The following is a 17,937-nucleotide window of genomic DNA, read 5'->3' on the forward strand; positions in this document are numbered from 1 at the left end:
GTTAGTTAACCCGACGCGCGTCTCTCCGTCTAGCCTTGGCTCCACCCCCTTCCTCAGCCCCACCTCCGTCTGGCCCCGCCCCTCGAGAGGAGAGCGTCCGGGGCCCGGCCCTAACAGCAGAGTTAGTCCAGTTGAAGTTGCAGCCGTGCGGGGACACGGAGGCGTCCGGTGGTAACCGGTGGCAGAGCCATGGCGGGCGAGGAAGAGCGCGGGGATGGCGACCCAGTATCGGTGGTAACCGTGAGAGTGCAGTACCTGGAAGACACCGACCCGTTCGCATGTGCCAACTTCCCGGAACCACGCCGGGCCCCCACCTGCAGCCTAGACGGGGCTCTGCCCCTGAGTGCGCAGATCCCTGCCCTGCACCGCCTCCTGGGGGCGCCTCTCAAGGTGAGAAGACCTGCGGAGAAATTTGCGCCCGGAGGTTGCGGTGGGCGGTGGGCGGTGGGCAGTGCTTCTGGGAGAGAGACGGTAGCGGGTGCTCGCCTCCGGAAAAGTCTCCGGCCGGTGTCCCACGGTCTACGTTACTCTGCCAACAGGGGGAGACTAAAGATGAGACATTGGAGAAGGAAAATGAGAGTTTGTGATTTGCTCCACCCAGGATCCCCTTGAAAGTTAGGCCCTCCTGAAGAGGTGCTTGGAATCCCCTCGCTGCCTTTTTGCTAGGGTTGCTGCAGGGGGCATTGGGTAACCTTTCGGGTTGTAGCGGATCGGGGAAGTGGAGTTGGGGAGGGACGGGTTTCCACCTGCTTCAGGTAAATTGGGGGCGGAGCCACAGAGAGGGGCGGGCTTGGGGAGGACCAGAGAGGAGGCCGAAGCTAGAGGTTGGGTTGGGTCTCTGGAATACAATCTCTCCTGGGCTGGTGGAGACTGGGAGTGCCACCCTGGATGAGCGGAGTCCCTTGGAAGCGGCGGAGCGCTCCTAGGAGGCTGCACGGGTGGAAAAGCCCTTTGAGTCACCGCCCCCATGGTCCCTTAGGCCCGCCGCTGGTGGCCTACGCCTGGAAGAGAGGGGGCGGACCGGTCTAATTTTAAACCGCTGGCCTGCCCTAGTTTGCTTACGTTCCTGGGCCGATTTTGCACTGCTCGAGAGGCTTTTTTCCAGATGGCCCGCGGGACCACCCCTCCCGTTTGCCTCCCTCCAACCCCCCCGCAGGCATCCCTTTCCGGCTTGCTTTTTCCGGGCCAGGACTCCCGGAGGCTTGCATACTACCACCCTCCAGGGTTCCTGACCTACGGGTTAGCTGGGAGCAGTGAGGAAGAAGGGAGGGAGTCGGTGGGGTGCCTCCAAACTGGGCGCGGAGTTGCGCAAACATGGCCCTTAGGCCCGGGGTCTCCCCTGGAATGTGCCCTGGGCTCCAGGCCCCCAGACTGCATTCCTTGCGTTGCAGCCAGCCCCGCCTCCCAAGTGCAGGCAGGAGAGGTCGGGAAACTTGGCCTGGGGAGTGGCAGGGTATCCAGGCAGAGCCCCAGCATTAAGACCACAACTGGAAGGATGTGCATGCTGCCCACCTCCAGAGTTTTGATGCTGCTTCTGTACTGCTCTGCAGAGACTCCAGAGGGATCTGGAGGAAACGTGTCCAGTCTGAGGTCACCCCAGCATTCAGTCAGTATTCGGACTACAGAGAAAAGGGTGTTGAACGGGGAACTATTTAGACAGACTAGGGAGAAAGGTGTGTTGAACTGGGACTGATATGCTCTAAACTAATGAAAATCTTTGGCCAGAAAGAAGGCAGGGCTGAGGTCGTATCATTTGCTTAGTATGTGCAAGGGGCCCTGGGTTTGATCCCCTGTACCACAAATACATACATATATAAATAGGGCTAGAGAGAAGAGACTAATTCTCTCATTCTCTCACTCTAGAACACCCCTCTAGGACAGTGGGGACCAAGCTTGGAATGTTCGAAAATGAGATTTCATTAGCCTCCTCTTCATTTAGAAAACTCATTGCATGTTTTTAGCCTATACCAGTGGACACTCCTGAGCTCCATGAAAGATGTGTTTCCCACCCCAGCTCTGTACTTCCTAGTCTGAGTGAGCACCTTCAGGATCTCCTACCTGCTTGATGGAGAACTGCCTTCCCCCCCACCCCTTCCTGGGAGGCTTTGGGAAAGGCATAAAGTTACCACAGTATTTAGAGCCAGAACACTCTGGAGTTGACAGCTTTGCCAGTAATGGTCAGATGCACTATGATGTGGTTGTCCCAAATATAAACTGTGACCACAGACTCAAAATAGAAGGCTGGAGGAAGAGGGACTGAGAATAGGGCAGGGGAAGGGACGTTAGAGAACTGAGGGTGGGGAGAGCAGGGCTCCTTGCAGGAAATTTCAACAGCTGGTTTCTCTCCAAGTCCTATAAGTGGGTTCCCCCGAGGCACAGGCATTAGTTAAGTCTACCTTGCTTGCCTTCTGGAAGGGCTGGAAACCCAGGCATCCCTGTTGGAGGCTACAGGGCAGATGGGATGATAGCTTCTCTCTCTCCACTGCCTCGTTCTGTGTGTAGTTGTCTGGCAGAAGGAAGATCACAGTCAGGAGACCTCTGCCCTCCCACTCTGGGAACTGTCATCCTTGCAGACCCTCTCTGGAGTTCCTGCCCCACACCCTTTTGCACTCCAGTTCCCCCAGGGATTCCTTTTAAGCCATTCAGAGTTTTGCCAGTCTGAGAAACTTTGCTCATTTCCTCCATGTCTAGGAGGAAGCTCCTGGCCACAACCTCTGACTCATCTTCTGTCCTGGTTGGGGGCGGGGAGCCTGGCAAAACTTAGGCTCTAGGCTAGGCCTAGTGTCCTTAGGGGAACTCCAGAGTCTTTCTCCCAGTTATGCTTGGGCTCTTTCAGCCTAAGGATTGTCCTACCCCCACCCCCGGGGGTGGGTGGGGATTGACCTTTGATGTCTTAAACCCTAATTCCAATCCACAAGACCTAGCTTTTCTTCTAGGAAGAGCTTAGAAGCTTTTCCTAAACGCAAAGGCCCTGTTGCATCTGGTGTACCACTGACATTTCCCTGTGCTCTGGGCAGAGGGACCTGGTCTGATTCTTTGACCTTGCAGTAAAGGCTAGAGAGTCCCCTCTTACTGACAGCAAGGATTGCCCTGAGGTGTTTGGTCTCTGCCATCAGTTTTCTCAGCTGGAGGTGACTAAAAGAGGACAAAGGTGCCAGAGTATGTCCTTATTCCACTCCAGCTTCCGTTTACCCATCAGAGCTCTTACGGCAAGAGAGCTCCAGTGTGAACCTGACCTGCAAGGACAGATGCTAACTGAGGGGGTCCCCAAAAATAATTTTGGTTTGTCTTTTGCAGTGCTGAGGGTAAACCCAAGGCCTCGTGCAGGCTAGGCAGGCACTGCACAGCTAAGCTACATGCCCACTCACCCTGTTCCCCAACCTAGATTTTGTTGTTGTTCAGGCAGGTTTCACAGCTGACTTCAAATTCTCATTCTTCCTACCTCAGACTCCATGATAGACATACGCCACCATGGCCATTCCCCTAAGGATTAAGAGGCCTGTGGAGGTTTATCTGTTGGTAAACTGAGCTCTTTAATCTTCTGCTATGGGAGTCTCTGGAAGAGTAGAAAATTGGCGCTTCAGTTGCAGTTTCCCAGCATGCCTGTAGTCTTCTGAAGAAGCTGAGTTACAGCCTGGTGAGAGATGGCACAACCTTGGTCCTGGAAGGGGTAGACAAGCAGAACTGGGAATTTTTTTAGAGTGTGTGTGTGCACGCTTGTTTGTGTTCTCTCACGAGAACTGGGAAGACCAGTTTGGGGTATTTGCAGAGTCCAAGAAGTTTGGGAGCACTATTGAAGGCTCTGGCCCTCTACCCACTTCTCTGTCAAGGTTTTCTGGAACACTTCCAAGACCCAGGCCCCTAAGATATGGGTCAGTTAACCCTGGTTTCACTCAGGCCTGTGTTTGCCGGTAGCCGTTCACAGAATTTTGTTTTCTTTCAGATTTTTGTTGTTTTGTTTTTATTTTTGAGACAGGATCTCACTGTGGAGGCCTACGTGGCCTGCAACTTATGGAGATCCACCTGCTCCACTCCTCTCGGCCCTGGGCTGGGTCTCATTGCATACCCCTGGCTGACATAGAACTCAATATGGATGTCATACATCAGGCTGGCTTGAGGTTGTGAAGGTTCTGCCTTTGCCTCCCGTGTATGCACCGCCATACCTGACTTATTCACTACATTTTTTGAGCTTCTTTGCTTGTTAAAATGGGAAGTCAGATGAAGCAGGCAGCCTAAAGTGAGGTGTGGTGGTGTGCACTTACAATCCCAATTTTTGGGTGCCTAAGTCAGGAAGCTTGCCATGAGTTTAAAACTAGTCTGGACTACAGTAAGGGACCCTATCCAGAAAGGAAGAGGAAGGGAAGGGGAGTAGGAGAGGCAAGAGGAGAAAAAGAAGGGAAAACATCATAAGCCAGGCATGGTAGTATAAGTCTACAATCCCAAAGCGACACTTGGGAGGTGGAAGCAGGAAGATCAGGAGTCAGCCTCAGCTATATAGCAAGTTCTAGGCCAACCTGCAATACAGGATGCCTAATCTTTTTATCTTTTTTTTAAAAGTCTGTCTGTTATCTAGCACTGAAAAGACACATAACAAAGGCAGGTTTCTTTGCCCAAGGTACAACCTTGTCAGCTCATCTAGGAGGTCACAGTGTACCTGGAGACTCAGATAACAGGAAAGTTTGCTATTCAGAGCAAAGGGTCCTGTATTCAGTGGTCCAGTTAATTCCTAATCAACAGTCCTTTGGCATGAATTCTCCCCTCCCCTCCATCTTCATAGCTAGGAATGCCCTATCTATTTTTCTTACATGATTATCACTGTTATCATAAACAGTAGGGGGCTAGTGATATGAGTCAGGGGAAGAATGCTACGCCTCGTGGTGAAGGAGAGGTCCGTTCTTCTGTCCTTCATGAGCATCTTGGCCTGCACACAACCGTACTCATACACACAGAAGTTAAGTAAACAATTTTTTTTTGGGGGGGTGGTTGTTGTTGAGACAAGGTTTCTCTCTGTAATAGCTCTGGCTGTCCTAGAACTCACTTTGTAGAAAGGGTGGCTTCGAACTTACAGAAATCCGCCTGCCTCTGCCTCCTGAGTACGGAGCTTAAAGGCACACACCAACATGCCTGACAATACATTTTTTTAAATAGGCAGTAGACACGATTGTCTGCTCAGCTTGACCTACATATGAAACCATGTATTAAGTGGTGGATTTGGTCAAATACATTAAATACATGTTTAAAATTCTCCAAAATATTAAATAAAAAAAAAACAAAAACAAATAAGGGCTGGAGAGATCGCTCAGAGGTTAAAAGCAGTGGTTGCTTTTCCAGAGGTCCTGAGTTCAAGTCCCAGCAATCATGTAATGGCTCACATATGGTTACTGACATATCTGTAATGAGATCTGGTGCCTCTTCTGGCCTGCAAGCATACATGCAGGCAGAATATTGCATACATAATAAATAAATCTTAAGCAAACCAAAAAACCCTGTGTCAGACCAGAGTGGTAGTCTATACCTGTAATCCTAGCAAAAAGAGAGAGGCAGAAGAACTAGGAATCATCCTCAGATACAGTCTGAGGCCAGACTGGGCTACATGAAACCCTGTTTCTGAATAAATAAAATAAATTAATGTGTAACAATAATAAATAGTATACAGCAAATAGTAAAGAAGTTAATAAAGATATGGCTCAGTGATATAGTGCCTGCCTATTATAAAAAAGCTGTGGTTTTGATTCCCAGTGATAGGTATTCATCTGCTGATGAAATGAGTCAATTCAAGCCAAATTCAAGTATGTAAAGGCAGGTTTATTGGGGGCAGCTCTGAGTTCACTGGTCCCAAAGGAACAGAGCCAGGGAAGTCGTCATGCAGAGGGAGACAGAAAAGGGGGAGGGGGCCTAGAGAGAGAAACCAAAATGAATGGATTGTATAGTGAAGAGCCTCTGGGGGAGAGGAAGCCTGGTCCGAGGCTGGAAAATTCAGGTATTGACTGAGTGAGAAATGCTGGGAGAACCTGGAGGCAAGGTCCACTTTGGTATGCTAAATAGGCACCTCAGCTGCTTGTCCAGGGGAGTGAACCCCAATACCTAGCTCTAAAAAAAAAAAATCATTATTTATTAAAAACAAAGAGATGTAGTGGTGCATGCCTTTAATACCAGCACAGAAGCAGAAGGATCTCTGAGTTCAAAGCCTGACTCATCTATAAAGTGAGCTCCAAGATAGCCAGCACTACATAGTATGCTCCTGTCTCAAAAAACCAAACCAAACAAACAACAAAACAGGCTTGAGAGACTGTGGTTAAGAACCTTTACTACTCTTGCAAAGGACCAAGGTACACATGGGTTTGGTCTGCCAGAAAAGCCCGTGCTGGGAGACTTAAGGAGATAGATGGCTGGGAGCCTAAGCGAGGGAAGCCTGGGAAGAGTGAGGGAGGGCAGAAGTGAGGAAGACAAAAGCCGGCATGGAGATGGACACGCATACATTGTGCTAGCCTAGAGCTATGTCATCTGAGGCTAGGTCTTGCTCAAGCCTGGCCCAGCCCCAGGGTGTGAGTAAAGAGTCCCAGAGGTTTGCCTCTCAGAATGGAGCTCCCAGGAAGGGGCCAGAGGGTGTGAAGGATATGCACCATCTTGCTGGCAGAAAGTCTTCCCTTGCTGTTGGCTTGATCCTGGTGCCTGATCCCCTTCTAATCAGGACAGATAGCTGAGAGCAGAAAACTGACTTGGATTGGACGGGTGACAATCTACATTCATGACAAAAGCTTAAGCCTGCTTAGCTGAGGGCGCTGGAATAGTGAGCCTGAACATCTCCAGATGTGCTACTAAAATACATCTAAATGGCTTGTGCCCAGCCATTCTTGGCCACACACCTGGGTATGTGAGTGGTTGTCGGATATTTATAGCAGTTTGGTACCTTTTTTTTCTTAGAACTCATGGAAGTTGTGAATCCACATTTATTAGTGAGTTTTCTCTTAGTTGAGGCTGGCTTGTCTCCCTGGCTGGGCTGGAAGGAAGAGGGGCAGAGATGTTTCCTGCAAACCTAAAACCAGTCTCTGGTTCACGGATGGTCCATTGAATGAGCTGGTGTATGTGTGAGTTGGAGGGTGATCTTTGGGAAGGTATGTTTAAAGTCTCCAGATTCTCTGGTCCAAGCAGTACTTGTAGCTGGGCTTGAATGGGGTGGGGGCTGGGGTAGGCTGATGAGTGTGTGGGAAGAGAGATCTGGAGGAATGTTGAGCTGTCCCTGACAAGATAACCCAGCCCTTGCAGCCTCCTCTCCGACCTGTTCCTCAGTAGAACCGGGAGATGACTCTGCACCCTGGAAGGAGAGAGGCCAGGCCCGCCCAAGGCAACCAAGGAAGGGCAGGCAGCCAGGCAGGAAGTGGGACAGAGAACAGGCTGGAGTGTTTGTCCTGGTGTCCCATGTCCCAGGCAAGGAGGGGGGGTCACCCAAGGACCCCACAGGCTAAACTATCAGGAAGAAGCCAGGTCAGGCTCTGAGGCAAGAGGAAGGGGTGCTAACAGAGAGGCAAATAAGGGCAGGAGCTGGACTCCCCCCCCTCTCCCCGCCAGGGACCAAGAATAGCTGAAAGCTTGTAGGTGGGGTTCAGAGCAGGGCAGAGCTGGGCAAATCAAAGGGAAAAGTTAGAGGTGACTTGTCCAGTGAGATAGCCACCAGAAGACCCCCTTCCTCCTAAGAGGTATTCTCACCCTATGACACAGCACCTCCAGAACAGAGTTACTCAGCAGTGGGGTCAGGGAGGGGATGGACTTTTGACTAGCTTTGCATATCAGCACTGTGCTAATGGGGGAAGTGTCAGGCAGAAAGCTGCCCCTGGAGTTTTGGAAATTATATCATTTGGGCTTCTCTATAAGCACTTTCCTTTTTTTAATGGTTTTCTTTATTTGTTTGTTTATTTATTTAATTTACTTATTTATTTTTGCCAGGCTATGGTGGCACATGCTTTTAATCTAAGCACTTGAGAGGCAGAGGCAGGCAGATCTCTGTGAGTGTGAGGCCAGCCTGGTCTACAGAGTGAGTTCCAGGATAACCAAGGCTACACAGAGAAAACTTGTCTTGAAAACAACATCACCCAAACTATTTTTTTTTTGAGTGGGTATGAGTGTTGCCTTTATGTATGTCTGTGCACCACCTGCGTGCCTAGTGCTTGTGGTGGCTAGAAGTGTCAGATCCCCTTGAACTGGAGTTAGATTGTTGTGAGCTGCCATGGGGGTGCTGGGAAATTAACACAGGTCCTCTGGCAGAAGAGCAAGTACTCTTAATAACCAAACCATCTTTCTAGCAGCTATAGTTTTTTTAAAGGACCAACTGCGAGCCAGGATTGAAGGAGGGAAATGAGAACATACAACAGAGCTAGTACCTTCCCATTTAGGGTCTGATGGCATCAGACTCAAACCTCTGAAATTTACCTAGAATGGGTTTATTTACAGCTCCCTTGTGGAAAGAAAGGACAAGAAGATCCTGAGACCCGGAAGGACTAGGGAGTCTGGATTAGCTCCTGGGCCATATTTTACTGGAAGAAACTCTGAGTTTGCACCTCCCTTACCATTTAACACTTTCCCTCTGAGCTTGAATGGTTTTTGTGGCTGAAGCTTATCACCCCATAGGGCTGTGAACTTCCTTGAAAGCAGCAACTTCCTGCCCTCCTTCATGTCCCTTCCTCATTTGTGTTTGTTACTGCAAAATGAACAGCAAAAAACAACCAACCAAACCAACAAACAAAACAGAAATCCAGGGCTGTGACTCAATGGTTTAGCCTATAGGAAATCCTGGCCTTGATTCCCAATAGCGCAAAAACAAAACAGACAACAATCTAAACTGCGGCACTAGCCCCAGAGCTGTGTCCCTTTGCTTCCAGCTGGAAGACTGCGCACTGCAAGCATCAGCTTCTGGATACTACCTGGACCCAGAGCTGTCCCTAGAAGAACAGAGGGAGATGCTGGAGGGCTTCTACGAAGAGATCAGGTCAGAGCTGAAAGGGTGAGGGCGGCTAAGGAGCCCTTCCCACTTTTTAGGGCTTGAGTGAGTCTGGCTCAAGCACCCAACCTTGTCCCCACCAGGGTCCAGCCCAGGTGTCAGCAGTTGAGACACTCAGTCTGTAGCCTGAGCTGTAGGTAATGCAGGGAACTATCTCCCCGATTGCCCAGCAATGGCGGCACCCTCACATGCCTGAGTTACCTGTGTTTATAAAAACTCCGCTGTTTGTCTAACACTTGGGCCCCAGAAGGAAGGAGTGGGCCAGGGCTCTTTGCTTTGAGGGTGGGACCCTGAGGAATCAGCTGGGAGGCACTGACATGGCTGTTTGGTTTTAGCAAAGGGCGGAAGCCCACATTGATCCTGCGGACCCAGCTCTCTGTGAGGGTCGGTGCTATCTTGGGTAAGTGTGTGGCATCTTTGGTGTTCACCAATCTCCTGATGTCTTGTTCCCTGCTTTTCCTATGTAGCCTGGTTGGCCCAGCTTCTCTCAGGCCTATGCTGGGCTATGGAATCAGTGGGTTGGAGATCTGATATGTCCTCCTCTCTCCCTTCCCCGACCTTCTCTTCCGGGGTTAAGCCTGATGCCACAACTGGACTGCACATGGCGATAGGGGGTGCCCAGGGTCAGAAAGTAGAAGGGAGGTTTGAAAATCCTAGAGTGTCCTTTGGTAGGAGGTCGTGGTTGTGTGCGAGTGGAAGAAGACCCTGTCTGTGTTCCCTTGCATTGCTCATGACCACTCCCCCTTGCAGAAAAGTTGTATGGCTCCAGTGGCCCCGAGCTCCGCCGGTCTCTCTTCTCATTAAAGCAGATATTCCAGGTAAGATCCAGAGGTGGGCTGAGGGTTGGTATCCAGCCCTAGCCCCTTTAAACTTCCCCCATGGCGCCTCCAGGAAGACAAGGACCTGGTGCCTGAATTCGTGCACTCAGAGGGGCTGAGTTGCCTGATCCGCGTGGGTGCTGCTGCTGACCACAACTACCAGAGTTACATCCTTCGAGGTCAGCTCCACACTTTTTCCCCTGACCTTTGTTCCTATGCTCCCTGCCCTACTGACCTCTTCCCATTTCTGTGTCCCTAGCCCTGGGCCAGCTGATGCTTTTTGTGGATGGGATGCTGGGGGTGGTGGCCCACAGTGAGACTGTACAGTGGCTATACACACTATGTGCTAGCCTGGTAAGTGGCTCTACCCAGACATATGTGTCCTTTCCCCATTGGTTCCCTCTGAGCCTCAGTTTCCTCTTCTGCAAAGTGGGTGGGATAAGCCTGAGGCCCCTTAAAAACTAAACGGCACTTTCAAGCCCAGGCCCAGAACGAGGGTTTTTCTACCTAGACCCTTCTCTTTGGGTCCAGCCCCAGGAGCCCAAATTTTCCCCAGGAACCTAACATAACAGTCTGGTCCAAGCCCCACTCATGTGGATTGACTTCTCCCCCAGTCTCGCTTGGTGGTAAAGACAGCCCTGAAGCTGCTGCTGGTGTTTGTGGAGTACTCTGAGAACAATGCACCGCTGTTCATCCAGGCAGTCAACTCTGTAGCCAGCACTACCGGTCAGAGCCTATCTTTTCCTTTCTCCACCCCTCAGCCCTCTCTCCTGCTGCTCCCCATCCATCCCACCCCACCCCACCACCGTGATTATTTTCCTTTCCATGTGGCAGGTACTCTTCCCTGGGCCAACTTGGTGTCCATCCTGGAAGAGAAGAATGGAGCAGATCCAGAGCTCTTGGTGTACACTGTCACTCTCATTAACAAGGTTTGAAACTGGGACCAGGTGCTGAGTATGGACCCTTGGCCCCTGATCCCCACATCAACCACAGCCTTGGATTCCAGACGCTGGCGGCACTCCCGGACCAGGACTCCTTCTATGATGTGACAGATGCACTGGAGCAGCAGGGCATGGAAGCTCTAGTCCAACGCCTCTTGGGCACCGCTGGCACTGATGTTGACCTGCGAACACAGCTAATGCTCTATGAGGTGTGCCAGGAGGGAGAGGTGCGCTTCCCAAGGATCTGTCCCATTTATTGGGCCTCAACTGCTTGCTCACATCTTGACCACCTCCATCAGAGTGCCCTTCGGTTAGAGGATGGAGATATGGAAGAGGCTGCGGCTGCTGCGGCTGCAGGTGGCCGACGAGAGCGACGGAAGCCATCCTCAGAGGAGGGCAAAAGGAGCCGAAGATCACTAGAAGGTGGAGGCTGTCCTGTGCGTGCCCCAGAACCTGGGTAAGTCCGTGCCTGGGTACATGTGAAGGGGTAAATCTACCAGGTGGGACACTGTCTTTTAACAGGCCCTGCTTCTAGCTCTACAGGCCCTGCCTCACCAGTAGCCTCCACCTCCTTCACTGGCCCCACCCTGCTGACAAGTCCAGCCCTCAGCCCCACTGGCCCAGCCCCTGGCTTCCGTACCTCAGTGAACCTCTTCCCTACCATTTCTGTGGGGCCCTCAGTGGACAGTTCCAGTGAGAGAAGCATCTACAAGTAAGTAGGGAACTGAAGCAACTGAAGCCCCCCAACTTCCAAGTCCCGTCTCCAGCTGCTCCTCTACTTTGCACCCTTCCATGGGCTCTCAGCCTCCTCTGCCCAAACGCGTGCTTTCTCTTTCTTTTCAGACTTCACCAAACTGCTCCCATTTGGTAAGTGACTTCTGGAGTGTGAGGATTGGCTCTGACTGCACCTCCTCTTCTCTTTTTTTCTTTCCAGTGTTCCACCTCACCTGCTGTTACCTCTTATCATGTCTCCCTCTTCACTTTCTGTCTTTCCATTTCTGTCCCTCTTTCCCTGCTCTGTGTTTGTTACTACTGCACCCTGTCTGTTTCCACTTCCAATTTACCCCATGGCCTGCCACCCCTAGCCCTCTTCCTACCACTGTGGATGGGAAGGAACTGTGACACTACTGTCCAGCTCTGTATGGGTGCGACAAGTGAGCCTTGGAACGGAGCTGGCACCATAGTTACCATGTCTTCCTCTTGTCCCCCTACCCAGCGCCCCTGAGAGCCCACCTGTCCCCCAGTCCCTTACTGGGCAGGCCAGGCTAGAGTAAGTACAGAGGCCAGTCTGCCAGGCCTGCCATGTGCTCAGGGCTTCAGCATTGCTTGCCCAGCAGCAGTTTATGTGGCCCCACTAGAAGGATTCTCAAGAAGAATCCTTTCTCCCAGACTTAAGCTTCCTTAGGAACTCAAAGACCTAAGCATTTTAAGGGAGCAGTTCGCTGGGATCATAGTGGTCTCTGTGTTTCAGTAGTGATGAGTAGCTTAGACCAGAGATGCAGATATGGACAAATAGCTTTGGATGAGTTTGGAGAGGCATTTAAAGTGAGGTGTGGGTGTGGAGGAACCCACAGCTGAAGGGAAGACGGGGACTGAACTAACAAGCACGAGGGACTAGAAAGGAGACACTGCAGACAGCTGTGGTGAAAACATCTTGTAACCAGCACTTGGAGGTGGAGACTAGGAGGATCAGTAAAGGTCATCCTCAGCTACATAGTGAGTTTGGGGCTAGTCTGGCCTACATGAAACTATGTTTCAAACAAAAACAAAAACGGGGGAATGAGAAAAAGAGGGGAAAGAAGAAAAGGGGAAGGAAAAGAAGGGAAGACAGTAATAGTTTGCATTCATTGTGTCAGCACAAATTAAGTGCACACTGTTTATCAGGCAGGCAAGACATGGAAGGGGCCACTTGCTCAGTAACTCTCAAACGCAGATAGTCATGCAGGAAGCCTGTTGTGCCCTTTGGGACAACTATCTCCTTCCCTTACTCTAAGGAATAGTATCAGGAGATTGAGCATAGATATCAGCAAGGATGCAAGTTAGATATCAAGCAGAACGTCTGTACTTTGACCAAGAGTGCTGAGTTGGTTATAACTCCCTGGATGTGGAGAATTGAAGGGGGCGGGGCCTTGGTGGGGTGGCAGAGTTATGCCTGGTGCATGGACTGTCCCCTGTGCCTGTGTGTGCTTGCAATTGAGGGCAATGCCCAGTAGCTCAGCAAGGCATGTGTATCACCCTGGGCTGGACTTGGGTCAGATACTATCACTGACAAGAACCTTTCCTCAGAGCCCGGTTTCTGGAGAATGTGGCAGCAGCAGAGACAGAGAAGCAGGCTGCTCTGGCCCAGGGCCGGGCAGAAACGCTGGCTGGAGCCACAGTGGACGACATTGATGGATCATCCGGTAGGTAGATGGTGAATCCAATCTGTTGTCTTTTTAAGATAAACCAACCAACCCTGGGTCTGGAGAGATGGCTCAGTTAGCAGTTAAGAGAGCCTGTTGCTCTCTGTGTTTGATTCCCAGCATTCATTCACATGGTAGTTCACAACCATCTGTAACTCTAGTTTCAGGGAATCCTATGCCTTCTTAATTTTTTTTTTTTTTTTTTTTTTTTTTTGAGACAGGATTTCTCTGTGTAGCCCTGGCTGTCCTAGAACTTGCACTGTAACCAAGCTGGCCTTGAATTCATAGAGATCCACCTGCCTCTGCCTCTTGAGTGCTGGGATTAAAAGTGTGTGCCACCATCATCCAGCATATAAACTGTTTTTAAAAATATACTAAAAAAAACCCCAAAAAACAAAACAACCCACTAATACCCCTTTTATTTGTGTGAGTGAGAATATATGCCTTATGCTTATGCAAATCTATGGAGGCCAGAAGAGAGCATTAGAGCCCTGAATTATGGGTGCTTGGTTATAAACCACCCAGCATTAAGTGCTGGGAACTGAACTCAGGGTCTTGAGCAGCTCACCTCTCCAGCATTCCCCTGACCTCCACCATCCCATTGCTTTCTTGCCCCACAGAGGGAATGTAGCTGACAATTACTTGCATTTTGCTAGGCACCAGGGAACTATGGGACTCCCCAGAACCAGCCTCTGCACCCAAAACACCTCAGAGCCCTGTTCCCCGAGTCCTGCTCCGGACCCAGCGGAGTCTTGAACCAGAGCCCAAGGAGCCAGTGCCGCCACTAAGTCCTAAGGCTGAACTTATCCAGGAGCTTCCTGCCCGTGTACCCAAGCTCTGCATTGGGGACTTGGACTTTTCAGATCTGGGGGAAGATGAAGACCAGGACACATTAAATGTGGAATCTGTGGAGGCTGGAAAAGCATTCCCATTCCTACCACCTTCATCATCCCTGCTTTCAGGGGGTCCCCCACCCCCACCCCCACCTCCCCCACCTATCTCTGGCTCCTGCCCTCCACCTCCCCCCCCACCTCCGCCACCCATCATTGGCTCCTGCCCACCACCTCCACCCCTGGCTGCTCCTTTTCCCCACTCAGCACTTGACGGCCCAAGCCTCCCCACCAAAAGGAAGACGGTAAAACTCTTCTGGCGGGAGCTAAAGCTGGCTGGGGCCCCCGGGTGCTCTAGAAGCTGCTTTGGGCCTTGTCCTACCCTGTGGGCCTCTCTGGAACCTGTCTCAGTAGACACAGCCCGCCTGGAACACCTATTTGAGTCCCGAGCCAAGGATGTGCTACCCACCAAGGTAAATGGGCTTGATGGGCAGGAATTGGGAGTTCAGGGGGCTGACTTATTGGAGGTAGTTCCTCGTTTCCCACAAGGGGAAATGGCAAAGGCAGGAAATTTGCTAAGGAATCAGAAGAGCCCTCATGGGAAACACTAGTTCATCCCCAGGTCTTAACATCTCTTATCTCCTGTTGTAGGTTTATCAGGCCATTCAGAGGACAACTTTAGAATGCCCTCTTTTTTGTTTGTTTGTTTTTCAAAACAGGGTTTCTTTGTGTAGTCTTGGCTGCCTGGAAGTAGCTCTTTAGACCAGGCTGGCCTCTATCTCACAGATCCTCCTGCCTCTGTCTCCTCAGTACTGGGATTAAAGGCATATACCACCATGCAGACTTAAAGTGCTCTCTTGAGATTGCTACCCCAGCTAGTTCCTTCCCCTTCTTAAATGGCCATTCTCCCAACCTTGCAGAAAGCTGGTGAGGGCCGCCGGACAATGACCACAGTGCTCGACCCCAAGCGCAGCAATGCCATCAACATCGGCCTAACCACTTTGCCACCTGTGCATGTCATCAAGGCCGCCCTGCTCAACTTTGATGAATTTGCTGTCAGCAAGGATGGCATTGAGGTGGGACTACCCTAAAGATAGGAGGAGGGAAGGAGATGTGCTGGCTCTTTTGGTCAGTAGAACTTTCCAGTCCTTCTGGTGGTGGGCATAGGCATCTGTAGAGCATTCTCCCAAACCTGGGGCTCCCTTACAAGCCTAGGGAAGGGTAAGAGACAATGTCTTAGGCCTCAGGTCAGTACTGAAGGCCTGTGTGGGGCGGTGACTGCATCTTCAGAAACTGCTGACCATGATGCCCACGGAGGAAGAGCGGCAGAAGATTGAGGAAGCCCATCTGGCCAACCCTGATGTACCCCTGGGCCCAGCTGAGAATTTCCTGATGACTCTCGCTTCCATTGGAGGCCTGGCCGCACGCCTACAGCTTTGGGCTTTCAAGCTGGACTATGACAGCATGGAGCGGGTACCTGGGTCACGGAGTGGGATAGGGTGGTACGAGCAGGTGAGTAATGGCCGTGTAGCCTGAAGGCTCCTTGTCGCTCACACCAGGAAATTGCAGAGCCACTATATGATCTGAAAGTGGGCATGGAACAGCTGGTGCACAATGCCACTTTCCGTTGCATTCTGGCTACCCTTTTGGCTGTGGGCAACTTCCTCAATGGCTCCCAGGTAAGTGAAAGTACCTGGGGACTAGAGGTCTGGGCTCTGGAACCAGCTAGGACCAGACTGAGACAGGGTCCTTTCAGAGCAGTGGCTTTGAGCTGAGCTACCTGGAGAAGGTGTCGGAAGTGAAGGACACAGTGCGCCGGCAGTCACTGCTGTATCATCTCTGTTCCCTGGTGCTCCAGACCCGGCCTGATTCCTCTGACCTCTACTCGGAAATCCCTGCCATCACCCGCTGTGCCAAGGTCAGTACCAGGCAGATTCCAACAAGACTGGCTGAGGTACAGTGGGGCACTGCTTCTTGGGGTGACTCCTCTCACCTATTTGGACGGCTATGCCAGGGCTTACTGAGGCTGTAGGTATGTGAGCTCTATCACTCTGCCAATGGCTTAACCACACGCATTCAGTTCTTTGGGCCTATTTAGTTGCCACTCCATCCACGAATCCTTTTTTGTTACTGCTTAGGGCACTTGAACTGGTGTGTCTCTTGTATGAAACTGTCAACTTTTTTGGTTTGTTTGGTTGGTGATTGCAGGGGCCTGAATCCATGCTCTTACATGATGAAAGCGACCATTCTCCCACTGAGCTATATTCCCTGCCCACTTTTTATTTTCTGAGACAGGATCTAAGTTGCCCAGGCATACACTGAACAAACACTGCAGCCTGAACTATCCAGTCTGGACCTAGGGGCACAGCTGAGACCGTGCCAGGCGTGGCAATGCTAACTAACCTATGCTGCCTTCAGGCCTCAAGCAGTGGCTTACATTTAGGGTAGCCGTGTACCCTCTTGGCTTTTTAGGTGGACTTTGAGCAGCTGACTGAGAACCTGGGGCAGCTGGAGTGCCGGAGCCGGGCCGCTGAGGACAGCCTTAGGAGCTTGGCAAAGCATGAGCTAGCCCCAGCTCTGCGTGCCCGCCTCACCCACTTCCTGGCACAGTGTACCCGCCGGGTAGCCATGCTAAGGGTGGTGCACCGCCGAGTCTGCAACAGGTAGGGCCATGGGCCAGAGAGAGAGAGAGAGGATTGCCACCGCCACCCTTTAAACACCAGGCAGGACTCCAATCTACCATTCCTTCTGACCTGCCTAGGTTCCATGCCTTCCTGCTCTATCTGGGCTACACCGCACAGGCAGCCCGGGATGTACGAGTCATGCAGTTCTGCCACACACTGAGAGAGTTTGCACTTGAGTACCGGACTTGTCGGGAACGGGTACTACAGCAGCAGCAGAAGCGCGCTACCTACCGTGAGCGCAACAAGACCCGGGGTCGCATGATTACGGAGGTAAGTGGCCCTTGCAGGTCTTGCCTGCCACCCCGTGGTTCCCTTACTCCTGACCATCCTTCTTTCCCTGTTTAGACAGAGAAGTTCTCAGGTGTGGCTGGGGAGGCCCCCGGTAACCTGTCTGTCCCAGTGGCTGTGGGTAGTGGGCCAGGTCGGGGTGACGCCGACAGCCATGCCAGCATGAAGAGTCTGCTCACCAGCAGGCCGGAAGACAACACACACAGCCGACGTAGCAGAGGTGGGTAGGACTCGTAGCTGCTCTTAGAGGGTGTTGTAAGGCCACCTTAGTCTGACTTGCCCCCCGGCCTCCCTTAGGCATGGTCCAGAGCAGTTCCCCAGTCACGCACACAGCGGTGGAGCCCCCCACTGCATCCCCGGAGGAGACTTCAGCTTCCAATTTACCCAGTGACACATCGGATGAGATCATGGACCTGCTGGTACAGTCAGTGACCAAGAGCAGTCCTAGAGCCCTAGCTGCGCGGGAAAGGAAGCGCTCTCGTGGCAACCGGAAGTCCTGTGAGTGTCCCTTTACAGGCACACTGACTGCTCCCCTTGGCCCCCTAATGAGGCTCCTGAGACCTGTAACCATGTTCTGTCCCTACAGTGAGACGGACATTGAAGAGTGGACTTGGAGATGACCTGGTACAGGCGCTGGGACTAAGCAAGGCTCCAGGCCTGGAGGTGTGAGGCTGTCACCTGGATGCAGCAGCAGGAGACTGAGCACAAAGAGGGCCCGGAGCAGAAACCTGGTTTCAGAAGCTTGCGCCCAGGAACCAGTATTGTGAGCAGTATTAGGGGTGTGTGTGTATGTATGTATGTATGTGTATATGCACTTGTTTAGCATGTGTACATGTACACGTATTCTGCATGTGTGAGTTCCTTATTCGGAACAAAATAAAGTTTACCTAACTGATCCAAGAGCCGTTTTCCTCTCTCAAGATCCCCATCCAGCTGAGCCAAGAAAGGTGTATCATGGGTGTAATTTTTCCTACTTTGT

The 17,937-nt window shown here is 51.5% G+C and overlaps 1 protein-coding gene across 1 annotated transcript; it reads left to right on the forward strand.

Annotated features, from left to right (window-relative positions):
- The first annotated feature begins 88 nt into the window (after positions 1-88).
- Positions 89-17,853, forward strand: Fhod1 (formin homology 2 domain containing 1). Its single transcript, XM_021631931.2, has 22 exons — positions 89-390; positions 8,877-8,983; positions 9,331-9,395; positions 9,746-9,813; positions 9,887-9,992; positions 10,073-10,167; positions 10,428-10,539; positions 10,648-10,742; positions 10,820-10,963; positions 11,054-11,211; positions 11,290-11,466; positions 13,041-13,156; positions 13,813-14,459; positions 14,907-15,062; positions 15,277-15,459; positions 15,546-15,665; positions 15,743-15,904; positions 16,459-16,649; positions 16,748-16,940; positions 17,016-17,178; positions 17,256-17,456; positions 17,545-17,853. Exons 1-22 carry the CDS (start codon positions 190-192, stop codon positions 17,625-17,627), a joined length of 3,543 nt encoding a protein of 1,180 aa, XP_021487606.1. The 5' UTR covers positions 89-189; the 3' UTR covers positions 17,628-17,853.
- The last annotated feature ends 84 nt before the right edge of the window (positions 17,854-17,937 follow it).

The sequence above is a fragment of the Meriones unguiculatus genome, chromosome 10, assembly GCF_030254825.1.
Source record: "Meriones unguiculatus strain TT.TT164.6M chromosome 10, Bangor_MerUng_6.1, whole genome shotgun sequence".
Taxonomy (NCBI): domain Eukaryota; kingdom Metazoa; phylum Chordata; class Mammalia; order Rodentia; family Muridae; genus Meriones; species Meriones unguiculatus.

What these genes read in the sequence shown, in the direction of transcription:
- Fhod1 (XM_021631931.2), top strand. Translation starts at nt 190, where the DNA reads ATGGCGGGCGAGGAAGAGCGCGGGGATGGCGACCCAGTATCGGTGGTA. An exon ending in ACACACTATGTGCTAGCCTG is followed by an intron (nt 10,168 to 10,427) that starts GTAAGTGGCTCT and finishes CTTCTCCCCCAG; the next exon opens with TCTCGCTTGGTGGTAAAGAC. An exon ending in CTCTGTAGCCAGCACTACCG is followed by an intron (nt 10,540 to 10,647) that starts GTCAGAGCCTAT and finishes TCCATGTGGCAG; the next exon opens with GTACTCTTCCCTGGGCCAAC.